The sequence below is a fragment of the Panulirus ornatus genome, chromosome 17 (genome assembly GCF_036320965.1).
Source record: "Panulirus ornatus isolate Po-2019 chromosome 17, ASM3632096v1, whole genome shotgun sequence".
Taxonomy (NCBI): Eukaryota; Metazoa; Arthropoda; class Malacostraca; order Decapoda; family Palinuridae; genus Panulirus; species Panulirus ornatus.
The window spans coordinates 18,652,734-18,671,120 of NC_092240.1; the positions used below are offsets into that span (position 1 = coordinate 18,652,734).

The 18,387-nt window shown below is 40.6% G+C and overlaps 1 protein-coding gene across 2 annotated transcripts in view; it reads right to left on the reverse strand.

The window, feature by feature from the left end:
• LOC139754594 (carbohydrate sulfotransferase 10-like) overlaps positions 1-18,387 on the reverse strand; it is a 77,511-nt gene that overhangs the window by 18,699 nt on the left and 40,425 nt on the right. The window contains exons 1-4 of one of the 2 annotated variants that reach the window (XM_071672007.1): positions 17,307-17,885; positions 16,612-16,785; positions 15,253-15,446; positions 14,456-14,659 (exon numbers count right to left, since the gene is read on the reverse strand). In XM_071672007.1, coding sequence (XP_071528108.1) covers positions 14,456-14,659; positions 15,253-15,371 — 323 coding nt within the window. In that variant the 5' untranslated portion in view covers positions 15,372-15,446; positions 16,612-16,785; positions 17,307-17,885. Of the gene's footprint in view, positions 1-14,455; positions 14,660-15,252; positions 15,447-16,611; positions 16,786-17,306; positions 17,886-18,387 lie in introns of those variants that run through there. The other variant, XM_071672008.1, reaches the window with a different exon arrangement.

Sequence of the window (18,387 nt, forward strand, 5' to 3'; positions counted from 1 at the left end):
AGGAAACTCAATTCTGTGATTCTATGTGTAAGTTCTGCGAGGGCTGCTTGCATTAGTTGATCTTCATTTGCTATACATACATACATATACATACACAGACATATACATATATACACATGTACATATTCATACTTGCTGCCTTCATCCACTCCCATCGCCACCCAGCAACACAACATCCCCCCCTCCTTCCAGCAAGGTAGTGCCAGAAAAGACAAAAGGCCACATTCGTTCACACTCACTCTCTAGCTGTTATACGTAATGCACCGAAACCACAGCTCCCTTTCCACATCCAGGCCCAACAGACCTTTCCATGGTTTACCCCAGATGCTTCACATGCCCTGGTTCAATCCACTGACAGCACATCGACCCCAGTTGATTCCAATTGACTCTATCCCTTGCACTCCTTTCACCCTCCTGTATGTTCAGGCCCCAATCACTCAAAATCTTTTCATTCCATCCTTCCTCCTCCAATTTGGTCTCCCGCTTCTCCTTGTTCCCTCCACCTCTGACACATATATACTCTGTGTCAATCTTTCTTCACTCATTCTCTCCATTTGTCCAAACCATTTCAACACACCCTCTCCTATTCTCTCAACCACACTCTTTTTATTTCCACACATCCCTCACACCACAAATTGTCCTCAAACATTTCATTTCCAACAAATCTGCCCTTCTCAGCACAACCTTATCTATAGCCCATGCCTCACAACCATATAACATTGTTGGAACCACTATTCCTTCAAACATTACCATTTTTGCTCTCTTAAGATAACGTGCTCACCTTGCACACATTTTTCAATGCTCCCAGAACCCTCCCTCACCCTGTGACTCACTTCCGCTTCCATCCTCTGCTAAGTCTGATCCCAGACATTTAAAACGCTTCACTTCAGTTTTTCTCCATTCAAAACTTGCCTCCCAATTAACTTGCACCTCAATCCTACTGAATGTAGTGCCAGAAAAGACATTTACTCTCAACTTTCTCCTTTCACACACTTTACCAAACTCAGTCACCCACCTCTGCAGTTTCTCACCTGAATCAGCCAACAGTGCTGTATCATCAGAGAACAACAACTCACTCACTTCCTAAGCCCTTTCATCCATAACAGACTGCATACTTGCCCCTCTCTCCAAAACTCTTGCATTCACTTCCCTAACCACCCCATCCAATGAACAACCATGGAGATACCATGCACCTCAGCCGCAAACCAACATTCATTAGGAAGCAATCACTTTCCTCCCTTCCTACTCATACACATACCTTACATCCTTACTAAAAACTTTTCACTACTTCTAGCAACTTACCTCTCATACCATATCCTCTTAAAACCTTCCACAAAGCATCTCTATCAACCCTATCATATGCCTTTTCCAGATCCATAAATGCTACATAAAAATCCATCTTTTTCTAAGTATTTCTCACATACATTCTTCAAAGCAAACACCTGATCCACACATTCTCCACCACTTCTGAAACCACATTGCTCCTCCCCAATCTGATGCTCTGTACATACCTCTACCCTCCCAATCAATATCCTCCCATACAATACCCCCAGGAATACTCAACAAACTTATGCCTCTGTAATTTGAAAATACTCACCTTTATCCCCTTTGCCTTTGTAAAATGGCCCTATGCATGCATTCTGCCAATCCTGAGGCACTTCACCATGATCCATACATACATTGAATATCCTTACCAACCAGTATACAACACAGTCAACCCCTTTTTTTTTTTTTTTATAAATTCCACTGCAATACCATCCAAACCTGCCACCTTGCCAACTTTTCTCTTCTGCAAAGCTTTCACTACCTATTCTCTGTTTACCAAACCATTCTCCCTGACCCTCTCACTTCACACACCACCCTGACCAAAACACCCTATATCTGCCACTCTATCATCAAACACATTCAAAAAACCTTCAAAATACTCACTCCATCTCCTTCTCACTTCACCACTACTTGTTATCACCTCCCCATTTGCCCGCTTAACCAATGTTCCCATTTGTTCTCTTGTCTTATGCATGTTATTTACCTCTTTTCAAAACATCTTTTTATTGTCCTTAAAATTTAACAATACTCTCTCACTCCAACTTCATTTGCCCTCTTTTTCAGCTCTTGCACCTTTCTCTTGACCTTCTGCCACTTTCTTTTATAAATCTAGTCATTTGCACAATGCCTCTCTCTTCTCTTTCACTAACAACCTTACTTCTTCATCCCACCAATCACTACCCTTTCTAATCTGCCCACCTCCCACCTTTCTCATGTCACATGCATCTTTTGCACAATCTATCACTGCTTTCCTAAATACATCCCATTCCTCCCCCACTCCCCTCACATAATTTGCTCACACAAGTCTCCTTTCCAAGCTTACTTACCCTCACCACTCTCTTTTCCCCAACATTCTCTCTTCTTTTCTGAAAACCTCTACAAATCTTCATCTTCGCCTCCAGAAGATAGTGATTAGACATCCCTCTCAAGAACAGTTACATCCAAAAGTCTCTCTCTTACAAGCCTATCAATTAATACGTAATCCAATAATGCCCTTTGACCATCTCTCCTACTCACATAAGTGTTCTGTATATATCTCTTTTTAAACCAGGTATTCCCAATCCAGTACTTTTTCAGCACACAAATCCACAAGCTCTTCACCATTTCCATTTACAACACTGAACACCCCATGTACACCAATTATATCCTCACTGCCACATTACTCAACTATACTCACCTCCAGAAGATAGTGATTAGACATCCCTCTCAGAACATTTACGTCCAAAAGTCTCTCTCTTACAAGCCTATCAATTAACACATAATCCAACAATGCCCTTTGACCATCTCTCCTACTCACATATGTGTACATCTCTTTTTAAAGCAGGTATTCCCAATCAACAGTCCTTTTTCAGCACACAAATCCACAAGCTCTTCATCATTTCCATTTACAACACTGAACATCCCATGTACACCCATTATACCCTCAACTGCCACATTACTCACCTTTGCATTCAAATCATCCATCGCTATAACCCAGTCTCAAAAAAACCTGCCTCTCATGATCTTCTTCTCATAACCAGGTGCATAGGCATCAATAATCACCCACCACTCTCCATCCACTTTCAGTTTTACCCACATCAATCTAGAATTTACTTTCTTACACTCTATCACATATTCCCACAACTCCTGCTTTAGGAGTAGTGCTACTCCTTCCACTGCTCTTGTCCTCTCACTAACCCCTGACTTTACTCCCAAGACATTCTCAAACCACTCTTCCCCTTCACCCTTGAGCTTCGTTTCACTCAGAGCCAAAACATCAAGGTTCCTTTCCTCAAAAATACTACCGATCTCTCCTTTCTTCTCATCTTGGTTACATCCACACACTCCAATCTGAGTTTTCGCGGAGGATGAGCACTACCCACTTGACTCTTTTGTTTCCCCCTCTTAGAAACTCAAATACAAGGAGGGGGGTTTCCAGCCCCCTGCTCCCACCCCCTTTAGTCGCCCTCTACAACATGCGGGGAATACACGGGAAGTATTCTTTCTCCCCCATCCCCAGGGATGAGAAGTTAGATTACCAAATTACCAAGCAGGAATGAGGAGGAAACTCCAATGATGGACAGAAGGTTATCTCAGTGGGAAAGAACAAAGGATGCATTTTAGAGGAGCCTTTTCTAAATGGGCCTAGTACCAGGATCATTACCCCTCTTAGTCTACATTAATGATTTGCCTGAAGATATGGAATCCTACCTGAATGTTTGCAAACAATGCAAAGGTCATGATGGAAGTTAAAAGTGAGGAGAAGTGCATCAGGTTACAAATGGACCTAAACAGACTCCAAAGTTTTATGAAATTTAATCTGAGCAAATGTAAAGTTACGAGAATGGGAAAAAACGAAAGACAGCCTCAATATCTCAATATAATTACATGGGTTTACATGAGAAAGACAGACATCAGGAAGCCTGATAGCCCCATGAGTGGCTTGTCTGGTAAAAAAGAAAAAAGATTAAAAAAAAAGACTAACTTGACAAGAAAATACAATTCTGCTCAGCAGTTTTTTAAGCTATCACCGACTCCCCACTGCTGCACATTAGCCTTCTAGTCATCTGGAAACTACTGTCGTTTATAGTTTACTTCTGGCGTTTTTCTCAGAGTATACCTGAATTTAGAAAATTCTTGTCTAAATGACTTTTGAAGGTATCATTAGTCTTAACATTCACTACGTCTGATGGTAACTTATTCCAGTGCTCAACACACCTATAGGAAAAGAAGCTTTTTCCCATGTCTGTACTACATTTTTTGCTTTGAGTTTTATTCCATTTGTCCTGGTAACCATATTTTCTTGTATTTTGGAAAGATGTTCACGATTGACTTTAACAAACTTGTTCAGAAATTTGAAACCTTGAATAAAGTCGCTGCGAAGTCTACATTTTTTAAGGGAGAAGAGTTCTAATTGTTTTAGCCTCTCTTCATATACCAGATTTCTAAGGGATGGGATGTTGCATATCTTTGTATATGCTTTAATTTTTCCTCATCTTTTTTATGGTTTGGGGAACAAACCTGGACGGCATATTCACGGTGTGGTCTTACTAGAGAATTAAAAAGTGCGAAATTGTTTCGGGTGTCTTGTAATCTATGTTGCATTGTTTAGTGAACTTCAAATTGTGGCTAATGACAACTCTAAGGGCCTTTCCTTCATTTAGTCTAGTTAGTTTCCAAATAGTTTGTAGTCGTAACATATATTCTTTTCTCCAAAGTGCATAACTTTACACTTGTCTACGTCAAACTTCATTTGCTATCTGTCTGACCACTCTGCTAGTAAGATGAGATCTCTTTGAATCATTTTGAAGTCCAAGCTGTTTACAGCTCTACATGCTAGTTTAGTATCATCAGCAAATTTGGAGATTTTAGATATGAGGCCAAGTTCTAGGTCATTAATGTATATGAAAATAATTGAGCCGAGGACTGACCCCTGTGGCACACCACTCATTACATTTAGCCAATCTGAGGCTTTGCCATTCAATACCAAATGCTACTTTCTTCTGGTAAGCTAGTCTCTGATTCCTGTACCGAGATCTTCACCAATTCCATGTGCTTTGATTTCATGTAAAAGTCTCTTAAGAATTACTTTATCAAAAGCCTTTTGGATATCAAACTGTACTTTTTCGTCCCAATTCTGATAAATAACAAAAAATTCCAGCAAATTTGTTAGGCAGGATCTTCTATTGAGGAAACCATGTTGGTTGTCATACAATTTTTTGATCTATAAATGTGAAATTTTATCTCGTATTATTTTTTTCCATCATTTTACCTAATCCTGACAAGGGTAATTGGGAGGTAATTCAAGGCACTCTTGTCTCCTTTTTTTACATATAGCACTAGCATTTGCTAGTTTCCAGTCAGTTTGCACATGACCATCTGATAGAGATTTGTGGAATACTTTTGTTATGGGGTATATCAGCTGTCTCCTGACCTCTTTAAAAATCTTGGAGCTAAGTTATGAGGGTCGTTGGATTTGTTGGGATTTAATTGGTCCAGTACTTCAGGGCTCTTTTTTTCTTTAACCCTCAACTCTTCTTCATCAGATCCTTGAGACATTTTCATTGGTGGTGGTATTCAAGATGTTTCTTCAGTCGTGAATACGAAGTTAAAGGAATAATTTAGTATGGCAGCCATTTCCTTGTCATTGGTAGTGTGTTGTTCATTTCGTAATGGTCCAATTCATCCTTTTACGGTCTTCCATTGTCTTATATACTTGAAGAATTCTGTAGGATTATTCTCAACTTTTTAAAGAAATTCTATTTTTCTTCTTTGCAGTTACTGTGTCTTATGACTTTCTTACTTTCTCTTTGGATTTTGATTAGTTCCTGGTGATTTTCATCAGTGCCCATTGATTTGAACTTCTTATGTTTTCTTCTTTCGGCAAATTAGTCCAATTTTCCTATTAATCCATAATGGTTTTAAATACTGTAGGTTCTCTTCACAATTCATGGAATATATTTAATGTGGTTTTAGAATTATTCCACATTCCCTCTGTTGTATAAACGTCAAGAAGTTTTGTCTAATTGGTAGTGTGAATTTCATGTCTAATGTTTTCAAAATTTGCTCGCCTGAAATCCGGGGTCAAGAGTTTGTTGTCATCTATTTCATAATCTAAATTTATCCCTACTCTAATCAAAGTGTGATCACTGTCTGACAAACTCTCACCTACTTTGCAAGAGTTGATTAAGTTTGTGTCACTGGTGAGGAGAAGATCAAGAATGTTTTTACCTCTAGTTGGTTTTTTATTAACTGTTCTAGAAAAGTATTTTCAATCAGTTCCATTTGTCTCGTTCCCTCTCAGTCACCGGTTAACTTGTTCCAGTTTGCTTTTGGACTGTTGAAGTCTCCTACTATTATAACCTATTTACTGTTTACTATAGTTTTGATTTCGTTGTATAACATCTTATCATTGTATTCTTTTTGCTTAGAAGGTCTTTAAATAATGCCAAGATGTAGTTTACTTTTGAACTTGCCTGTAATGTCAATATGAAGATTCATAAGTGTGTGTGTGTGTGTGTCTACTTTGCATATCTTAATAGCATTTAGATTGTTATGAATGTATATCAAAACTCCACCACCTACCCTGTAAAAACGATCTTTCATAAATAGTTTGTATCAGGGTATTGTTAACTCAGCGATTCAATGTTTACTCTCAAGAGTTTACCCACGCTTCTGAGATTGTAATAATGTTCGGTTTTTCAGTAACTCCACAGGATATAAGTTCATCGTGTTTCGTAATGATACTCCAGACATTTATGTACATTAAAATTTTTTTTTGCTGTCAGTATGTGTGTCTGTATTATCACTGTTAATGTCTGCGTGTGCAGCAGCAGGAGAGAGATGGTTCTCCATCTGTTTTGGGTTTGCTTACTCTGACCCTCCCCACACTAGCCTTGGTCCTAAAAGTTTCCTGTCAGTTGACCTGTAGCTGTGCTAACCCAATGCCTATACAGCCTGAGTTGTCTCCAAATGACCCTAACTGACTTTTCTTTGCTAATTCCTGTGAGGTTACAGCTAACTACCATGGATCCAACTGCCAAGGTCCCATCCATCCTCTACTGCTATCCTTATAGAGTTCAAACTGGATGCTTTATTCCTTTAGCTCCCTTTCACACTCATATTCCCCTGCACCAACCCACCTCTTACAGCTACCCTCTAACCCTTCCCCATTCTCCTAGTTCCTTTGTTAACTAGACCATGATTTGCTCTCCTGAGTAGTTTAACTATATCAAAAAAAGGGCCCAATGTTCTCATCTAATACTCTGCCAAGAAGGGCTTTCCCTATTCCATCTACGTGAAGACCATCCCTAGAGTACAAAGATCTATCATGATTAAAATGGTCCCATAGGTCTATACTAAACATGCTATCCTCCTCCCTACAGAGAGCTTCAATTCTTCTGTTAATCGATGTCATACCTTGGCAGCAGTCCCAGTATTATGATTCCTAAGACTTTCTTTTAACTTGCTAATACGTTCTCTATATTTCACTAATATTTCTTCAGATCTCCCGTTAACTGCATCATTTGTCCCCACCTGAACGACAAAAATCACATCCTCAGGACTACACTTATCTAAGATGAGTTTCATCCTAGCACCTGGATAACAATAGTTCCTGTTTCTACCCTTCGCACAGAGCTCCTGGTTCTGATGTCTGGCTTTAGAGTCCCCAACCAGGATGATGCTATGATCATTCTGTATTTCATCATCTAGTATGCTAAACCTATAGTGAATGGAAAGTTTGTTGTTCGTAGGTTGTTCAGTAATGCGGTGACAAGATTTCCTTGCAGGTTGGAAGGTGTATCTTCCAACTTCGTCTCAATGGTTGCTACCCTACTATCTAAGCTCTTTACCCTTGATGATACACCTGTGTCTGTTTCCTGTACTGCAGCCAAGAACAGCTTCCTCTTCCCACCCTTTCATCCGAACATCTAGTTTCTCCAAGACTTCACTGTTTTTCCGAACACCTACCAAAAGCCCATCAAATATGTCACAGAACAAACAAAAAGTGTACTCATCTTCTCAGAGGAGAAAATCCCTGGAGCCACCTTCTAGGATTTCACTAAGATTCAAAGGATTTCACTGAGATTCAAAAGATTTCACTAGGATTCAAGGGATTTCACTAAGAGTTAAGAGGGTCAATAAGTGGCACAAAAAAAGACCTGTTTGAAACTGGGTCAACGAGTGAGTCACTAGAGAACATCTGTTTTCGACAAGGGTTGGCGGGCAACTCTCTATTATTAACTGTTGCCACAGTCCCATTTTAGGAGAGTTGAGAAAAACTGTCAGCTGGTAAATATCAGAATAGATTTCAAGTAAATGGATAAAGAAATACTCACCAAGCTATTCATGACTTACATAAGTGCAGAACTAGAATATGCTCCTTGCTGCACCTAAAGAAGCAAAAAGAGCTCATGGAGGTTGAGAGAAGGACAACAAAGATGGTGCCAGAATTAAGAGAAATAAGCTACAGGAAAAGGCTGGAGGCTTTAATTTACCCACCTTAGAAGAGGTAAGAGAGAAGACTGAGAGGAGACCTGACCAAAACCTTTAAGTTCTTAAGAGAGAGGCCAAAGAAGTGGAGAGTCTTTGAGAGATGTACAGATAGAGCAACCAGAAGATGTAAATGCACCTGAGTTAAAAACTTGTAGATAAGGTTGTAAAGAAATACTTTTATAGTATAAGAGATGTGGGTAAATGGAAGAGATTGACAGAGGACATGGTAAATGCAGACAGCATACATATTCAAGAGGTTGTAGGGTAGAGAGAGTGTTTAAGAGATGGGGCCCCACAAGTGTAAATATCCCTCCCTGTACAATACAAATAGGTAATAGGTAATTCATTACAATGAGGGTCCACAGACCTTTCCATGGTTTCCCTTGGCTGCTACATATGACCTGGTTCAGACCACTGACAGCAAGACACCACTGCATCCCACATTGTTTCACTTCACTCTATCCAATGCACACCTTTCACCCTCCTGTATGTGTGGACCCAAAGAGGTGAGAGTAAGTGAGCTTGGGAAGGAGACTTGTGTGAGGAAGTACTAGGAGAGACTGAGTACAGAATGGAAAAAGGTGAGAACAAAGGAGGTAAAGGGAGTGGGGGAGGAATGGGATGCATTTAGGGAAGCAGTGATGGCTTGTGCAAAAGATGCTTGTGGCATGAGAAGCGTGGGAGGTGGGCAGATTAGAAAGGGTAGTGAGTGGTGGGATGAAGAAGTAAGATTATTAGCGAAAGAGAAGATAGAGGCATTTGGACGATTTTTGCAGGGAAATAATGCAAATGAGTGGGAGATGTATAAAAGAAAGAGGCAGGAGGTCAAGAGAAAGGTGCAAGAGGTGAAAAAGAGGGCAAATGAGAGTTGGGGTGAAAGAGTATCATTAAATTCTAGGGAGAATAAAAAGATGTTTTGGAAGGAGGTAAATAAAGTGCGTAAGACAAAGGAACAAATGGGATCTTCAGTGAAGGGGGCTAATGGGGAGGTGATAACAAGTAGTGGTGATGTGAGAAGGAGGTGGAGTGAGTATTCTGAAGTTCTGTTGAATGTGTTTGATGATAGAGTGGCAGATATAGGGTGTTTTGGTCGAGGTGGTGTGCAAAGTGAGAGGGTTAGGGAAAATGATTTGGTAAACAGAGAAGAGGTAGTAAAAGCTAAAAGCTTTGCAGAAGATGAAAGCTGGCAAGGCAGCAGGTTTGGATGGTATTGGAGTGGAATTTATAAAAAAGGGGGTGACTGTGTTGTTGACTGGTTGGTAAGGTTATTTAATGTATGTATGATTCATGGTGAGGTGCCTGAGGATTGGCGGAATGCTTGCATAGTGCCATTGTACAAAGGCAAAGGGGACAAAGGTGAGTGCTCAAATTACAAAGGTATAAGTTTGTTGAGTATTCCTGGTAAATTATATGGGGGGGTATTGATTGAGAGGGTGAAGGCATGTACAGAGCATCAGATTGGGGAAGAGCAGTGTGGTTTCAGAAGTGGTAGAGGATGTGTGGATCAGGTGTTTGCTCTGAGGAATGTATGTGAGAAATACTTAGAAAAGCAAATGGATTTGTATGTAGCATTTATGGATCTGGAGAAGGCATATGATAAGAGTTCATAGAGATGCTCTGTGGAAGGTATTAAGAATATATGGCGTGGGAGGCAAGTTTTTAGAAGCAGTGAAAAGTTTTTATCGAGGATGTAAGGCATGTGTACGTGTAGGAAGAGAGGAAAGTGATTGGTTCTCAGTGAATGTAGGTTTGCGGCAGGGGTGTGTGATGTCTCCATGGTTGTTTAATTTGTTTATGGATGGGGTTGTTAGGGAGGTGAATGCAAGAGTTTTGGAAAGAGGGGCAAGTATGCAGTCTGTTGTGGATGAGAGAGCTTGGGAAGTGAGTCAGTTGTTGTTCACTGATGATACAGCGCTGGTGGCTGATTCTTGTGAGAAACTGCAGAAGCTGGTGACTGAGTTTGGTAAAGTGTGTGAAAGAAGAAAGTTGAGAGTAAATGTGAATAAGAGCAAGGTTATTAGGTACAGTAGGGTTGAGGGTCAAGTCAATTGGGAGGTAAGTTTGAATGGAGAAAAACTGGAAGAAGTGAAGTGTTTTAGATATCTGGGAGTGGATTTGGCAGCGGATGGAACCATGGAAGCAGAAAAGAATCATAGGGTGGGGGAGGGGGTGAAAATTCTGGGAGCCTTGAAGAATGTGTGGAAGTCGAGAACATTATCTCGGAAGGCAAAAATGGGTATGTTTGAAGGAATAGTGGTTCCAACAATGGTGTATGGTTGCGAGGCGTGGGCTATGGATAGAGTTGTGAGCAGGAGGGTGGATGTGCTGGAAATGAGATGTTTGAGGACAATATGTGGTGTGAGGTGGTTTGATCGAGTAAGTAATGCAAGGGTAAGAGAGATGTGTGGTAATAAAAAGAGTGTGGTTGAGAGAGCAGAAGAGGGTGTTTTGAAATGGTTTGGTCACATGGAGAGAATGAGTGAGGAAAGATTGACCAAGAGGATATATGTGTCAGAGGTGGAGGGAACGAGGAGAAGTGGGAGACCAAATTGGAGGTGGAAAGATGGAGTGAAAAAGATTTTGAGTGATCGGGGCCTGAACATGCAGGAGGGTGAAAGGTGTGCAAGGTATAGAGTGAATTGGAACGATATGGAATACCGGGGTCGACGTGCTGACAATGGATTGAACCAGGGCAAGTGAAGCGTCTGGGGTAAACCATGGAAAGTTCTGTGGGGCCTGGATGTGGAAAGGGAGCTGTGGTTTCGGGCATTATTACATGACAGGTAGAGACTGAGTGAGAACAAATGGGGCCTTGTTGTCTTTTCCTAGCACTACCTCACACACATGAGGGAGGAGGGGGTTGTTATTTCATGTGTGGCAAGGTGGCGATGGGAATGAATAAAGGCAGACAGTATGAATTATGTACATGTGTATATATGTATATGTCTGTGTGTGTATATATATATGTATATGTTGAGATGTATAGGTATGTATATTTGCGTGTGTGGACTTGTATGTATATACATGTGTATGTGGGTGGGTTGGGCCATTCTTTCGTCTGTTTCCTTGCGCTACCTCGCTAACATGGGAGACAGCAACAAAGCAAAATAAGTAAATAAAATAAATATTTCCATCTCCAATTTAGTCTCCTCCTCCTGTCACCCTCTACTTTAGACACATATATCTTCTCTGTCAACCTCTCTTCACTTATTCACTCCAAATGTCCAAACTGTTTCAGCAAACTCTCTCTTACCTTATTTTCACTTACCCAATCAACCCTCCTTAAATCACAAATTATTCTCAAACAAACTAATTTTAACCCTCCCAGGTAGTGACCTTTCTCAGTGCTTCACCTCACCCACCCTAAGACTAGTCTGCTTTCATGGTTCCATTTACAACAATGTCCATTCCCAGTTCTCTAAAAACCTCATTTCCTCATGTTTTTCCATTCAAACACACCCCAACTACACTTTCTCTCAGCACTAACATACCTAATCACCTTGTTTTAGTCACATTTACTCTTAAATATCTCTCTTCACTTGCTCTCCCAAACTCAGACACCATGGATCTCTCAAATCTGCCAACAGTGCCATGTCATCAACAAACAACAACTGACTCACTTCCTAGGCACCTCACATCCTGCAGACTGCATGTCTGACCCTATCTCTAAGACCCTTTGCATTTATTTCTCTCCTCACCCCATCCATAAATAAATCAAACAGCAATTGTGACACTGCACACCCCTGTTGTAGGCCCACCTTCACCTAGAACCACTCATCCTCTATACACAATTGCACATATGCCTTACTCTCTTGTTAAAAACTCCTCAGTGCTTATATTAGCATTCCTCCCATGCTACTGATTCAGAACACCTTCCACAAAGCATCTGTATCAACCCTATCATGTGTTTTCTGCAGATCCTTAAATGCCATTACAAATCCACCTGTTTCCCTAAGTATTTTTCAAACACATTGTTTAAAGCAAACACCTGAACCACACATTCTTTACCACTCCAGACCAATATATTGTATTCTCCAGTCTGAAGCTCTGTGCATGCCACCACCCTCTTAATCACCACTCTTCCATACAACTTACCATGTGCACTCAACAAACAAATACCTCTATAATTTGAACAGTCCCTTGTTCCCCCTAAACAAAGGTACTATGCATGCAATCTGCCAATTTTCAGGAACCTCACCATGATCCATACCTAAATTGAAAATCCTAACCAATCAATCAACAAAACAGTCATTCCTTTTCTTATGAAATTCAATTGCAATACCATCCACTCTAGCTGCCTTGCTATGCCTTACTTTGCCTTCGTAACACTCACTCTATTTAATTTTCACCTAATCACTGCCAGTCAACACTTCCCTATATGTCCCTTTCACTGATAATCCCAGTCGTACTCGTGCTTTTCTCACACTACTGATCTCCTTCCAAATCATCTTGTCCTCCTTGAAGCTTGCTGATACTTGCTCACCCCAACTTGCATGTACATCTTCCAATCATTCACACCCTTTCTCTGTAAATACTGTCTAAACACATGTCTTTTCTTTTACTAGCAATTTCATTTCATCATTCCACCCCTTGGTACCCTCTCTCACCTGTCCACATCTGATTTATCAGTAATGCTTCTCTAAATACCTTCCATTCCTTGCTCAATCTCAAAGCTTCAGTTACTCTCAACTTTTGCCATTCTACAATCAATCTCTCCTGGTATCTTTTCACACGTCTCTTTTTCGTCACCCTCTTCTCACTCGTATCCTTTCCTCTTTTCCCCAAGTACCCACCTGTCTTCATTGTCCTTACTGTAGTCAGATGCATAATTGCTGATAATCACCCACCTCTCTCTTAATCTATTTCCATTTTTACCCACATCTGTCTGGAACTCACTTCCTTACATTAACACATTCCCACAACTCCTGCTTCAAGAGTAGTGCTACCCCTTCCTTAGTTTTTGCCCTCCACCAACCCTGACTTTTCACCTAAGACATTGTAAAACTTTTCTTCCCTCTTTACTCTTAAGCTTTATTTCACTCAGAGCCAGAACATCCAGGTTCCTTTCCTAAAACATACTACCTATCTCTCCCTCTCATCTTGGTTACAACTAAACACATTCAGACATCCCAACCTGAGCCTTCAAAAAGGATGAGCACACCTTCCTTCACACCTGTTCCCTCATTCCAGTGCCCTGCTCCCAACCATCTTGGTCACCTTTTGAGGCATGTAGGGAATCCCCTATCCCCTGGATTATGGGAATAATGATAATCCTAAATATACATAAGTACAGGCCGTCTTGGATAAGATAACCCAGGCTTATCAGGAACTGTGGGACTGTGGCTCATCCTTTCAGCAAAGAAAAGGATGAGTAAACTACAAGTGGTAACACAGAGGTCGTCTAATACCTATCTACTCGATCACTACAAGTGACTTAATCATAAAGATATAGAAGACAAGAAGAGGAAATTCAAGCGAGAAAATAATGTGGTAAAAGACAAACACAGAGATGGGTCTGGTTTCTTTGACTAATCTTAACATACCAGATCAGTAGAGTAATACCAATTAGTTATTGATACTGATATCCTGTTCAAGTGCATTCTTTTTTCTTAATACTGACATTCACTTCAGGTGTATTTTTTTTAAAAGAGTGAAAATCAACCTCATCCAATGGTGTCCAGCTCACCAACCAACTGCTCCTTCATTTTTTCCCATCTAAGCATTACCTTCATTCAAGATATAAACAAACATGCCTACACACATCCAAATATCTGTTAATGATCTTGTTCGAACAATTTTCATGAATTCCAAGAGGGTCATGCAAAAATTGTAAAGCTCTGGAATAAATGAGTTTTCCCCACTTGCTGGATAAAAACACCTATATATCCCTACAGTACAAAAATCACATTTTACACAACAAACCATGATTATTTACCAGAGTCTTTTGACATCATCCTGCACCTTCTCAAGGAACTGTGTGAATGATGGGTGAACTGGGGTTTTATTTTGGCCTGTGGATGAAGTATCCACTGTAGCATTGCAAGAAAGTGTCTTCTCTGAGTTCATATATTGTTGGGAAATTTGACGTTGAAGTTTCACAAAAGGATCTTTCTTGTTTCTAACCCGTAGCATCTTGTCTCTAGGCAAAAGATAATTATATAAAAGAAAATGTATACATTAGGATGATGTACGTACATTTTCTATATTTTTAAACCTTCAAAACATAATCAAGTGTTGTCCTTAAATGAAATATACTCATTATTTTAGTAAACTGAAAAAATTTATATTTATAAAAGTAAACATATCACAAACAAAACCAAGAATTTATTGACTTAACAAAAATGTCAACAAGAGAAGACAGGCAGATGGTGAGATGAAGCCTCATGCTCCATGCTCAGCAGCAAGATGTCTTAGGACACCGAGTGATAGCACAGAGGTACTGGCATGAGCTTTTGAAAAAATAGTTGTTTTTTGGAGGGCGATTGTATTGAAACTCTACATGCTGCTAGTAAGAAAAAAGGTCTGGGTGTGGGTAATAGCTGGAGAAAATAATTTTGCTCCATTACTGGTATTATGATAGAAAACATGACCTTGAAAATACATATCAAGCTAAATCTTCTCATAACTGGAGAATTTGTCATATGTTAAAAGATGGCTAGAGATCCAGATGACATGTACTACTTCTCATCTTACTCATATGATCCTTGTCTTGCTGGTATGAGTGATACTTACCGATAGGCAGAAAGGAGCCGCTCAAAGGGGTGCCTGACAATGATCAGCCTCATGAAATTTTGCAACATCCTGTCCTTTTCTCCAGCACTCTCTGGGGGGGGATACAGCTTCCTCACCATCCTCTGCAGGCTCTCCTTCACCTTCTTCTTCCCTGCTATAACCAGCAGCTGCTTAACCCATGTTGTAGATGCTGCCTGTTAACCAGTATGGAAATTCAAAAGAAAATATGTACTCTAGTTGCACTGCTAGTGGTTTCATCTTTTTTGGGTAACACATCATTGAGCGTAAAGAGGATGGCTGACCTAAGACAAGTAAACAAGGTGTTGGCCACCATAACTTCAGGGATGCTGCTCACTTTTTTCTTGTAAAACATACTACTCACAAAGTGTGTCTTGAAGTGTTCACCTCTGCATTTAAATTGTGCATACACCATATTTTCTGGGATAAGAGATACACTCCTTTCCTGAAAACGTCTCCAAGTCATCCTATGTCTTACATGCCAAATGTTACCCTAGTCATCATATGTAAGTCACACTACCTGCAGAAGCAGACAAAGTTGCAGATATGTTGAAATATTCATGTATCATATACAGCATACAAATCTTTCACTTGTTGTGCATGGTAAACAACTCAAATTCATGTAAATCATGCCTGTTATTACTTAGAAGAAATGGGCAAGTATCAGCATATCTTACTAGGGAAAAGGGTATCGGTGATCGGTATGTGGTGTTGGTGATAATATTTTGGGCCACATCTATGATACATTTTTATGGAGAGGCCTGGACTAAGCAAGGCCTGGCACAAGCATGCTAGACTGGTGTTTTAAGTTTGTTGAAGGTAAGGGTAAACATCAAATGCTTGAATGAACTGATAAATTTTTTGAATATAATTTTCTACAATTAGGGTGCATCTTATATGTCAGAAAATACGGTATTTTATAGAACCATGTTTGCAAGGAACCAAGTATGTGAAAAAGAGGAAAAAATAAAGAAAATCATTGCAAAAAATACTGTTGTGCATTATCTGGCCCCAGACTTAAGAGATCTTTTTTCATCCTGTTAAGAATGACATTATCTATTCACAATCTCAATATATGTATATTCAGATATTTTCACAAAGTTCGTAATGTGGATTTCTCCCCTGGGTAAGATAATAATACGGATCCCTTTCTGGGGAAGATGATGTAGATCCCTTCCCTAGGAAGATAATGTAGATCTCTCAAGAGAAGATGATGTGGCTCCCCACTTAGGAGAAGATAACGTGGATCCCCACTCAAGAGAAGTTAATTTTGATCCCCTTCCTATGGAGAAATTGCAAACTGATATTAGTAAGACTTAGTAAATCATCAATGAATAGTACCTTGAAAATGGGACACCAAATCAGGCGGTACTTCGTTACCCATCTGAGGTGTGTGTACACGTTCTTGAGGTCAGGTGAAAGGTCACCTGTGAGGTTGAAGATGTGGCATGCTTCCTGCAGTACTGTCCACCTCACCTTCAATACCCTCTGCCGCTCAGCCCTCGTCTCATCTGTCTGTAGGAACATCATGGGGTTAATAGTTGGTGAAACCAGAAAAATTCATCTTAACTCCTTTAGTATGATAGTTAAATTCTCAAGCAAGACTTTACCAGCCTGAAACGTGACAGTACGATCCCTGGGTATGCTGGCCTGGACTTTGATCAAATCCTTTAGGTTCAGGTTAAAAGTCACACCATTGTGTGCAAGGGTTGTACAGATGTACCCGAGGATTGTGCTATCACCCTCAAATATTGTACTGTTTTCCTCATTAGATAATGATATTTGCATGTATGATATGTACTGCTGAATCTTTAGGGTGGGTCTAACATTTTCATACTGTAAGGAGTGAGTGCTTAAGGAAAATGGGTAACATAACAATGCAATATTCATAAGTAAAGCGAAATGTAGAAGACGGATGAGCTGCTACGCTGCTGCAGGAGGAACAGAGGTAATATATGTTTCTCGATGTTGGTACTGGAAAATATATGAGGTGTTGTCTGGTCTCATTGTGGTGCAAGAGGCTTTGTTACTATTACCTGATTTTATGGTTGTGCTCCATTAGGAAAAAGGCGTTGATGATCTCCCATGCCTGTGCTGCAGGGGGAAGAAGGCACTGTCAAAGTTCCATGCTTGTGCTGCAGGAAGAAGGTTAAACATGAAGTGCTGTGTCTGTGGTGTAGGAGGTAAGAAAGCACTGCCGAGGTTCGTGTTTATTCTTGAAAAGGGGGAATGCGTTGTGGTGTCCCATGGCTGTGTTGGAGGAAGGTTACCAAAGTTACGTGGTTGTGATCCACGAAGGAAAACACTTTGACAGATCCTGTAGCCGTGCTTCAGATTGGAGGCATTGACGAGGTGTTGTGACGTTGCAGACGCTCTTTGTTTATGCTGTAGGAGGGAGAAGGCATTGCTGGGATTCTGTGCTTGAGCTGCAGAAGGAATTAGGCACTGCAGGAAGGGGAAAACATTGCTGAGGTTTTTTATGCTTTTGCTACAAGTGGTAGGCGATTACGCTCCCACAGGCCTCCTGCCAAAGAATGTTGAGTGTTGGTCACATTGTTAAAGGAGAGAAAAGGCGTAGCGTAACATGGTACTGAAAACCTGAACAACTAACTTTACTGACTCTCAAGTCCGCGGTGAACAACTAAAACAACCGCGGGAACTGCATAAGGTTTAATGCCGGTTACAAATCGTGTCTACGTACAAGAAGGGCGTGTGAGGTGACGTGCCACTGAGGTGCGGGATATTTTTACGTGAAAGGGCTTTATTGCAACCCTCAAGGCCGCCGAGAGTTGTTACAGCCCCTCGGGAAGGGTTGGCATATTATGGTCCCTTAGCGCCGCCCCAGAGAGGGGAAGACTGCAAATGATAAAAGATCTGTTTACTTCTTATACTTTCTGTTGTTTGTTCATTTTAGTGATATCTCTTCCAGGCCTCCCAAAGGCTCGAAGCCCCAGGGATTTTGCCTCAGTTTCCCTGCCCTCTTGGTGGGCCATGTGACCCAAAGATTGCGTAAGACACCCAGGTCATCTATATCACCCAAGGTGTGAATAATGTCTTCGAAACAGGAAGAGAGTGTACCCGATGGTTGAACAAGGCACCAGGCCCATGTGAAGTGTA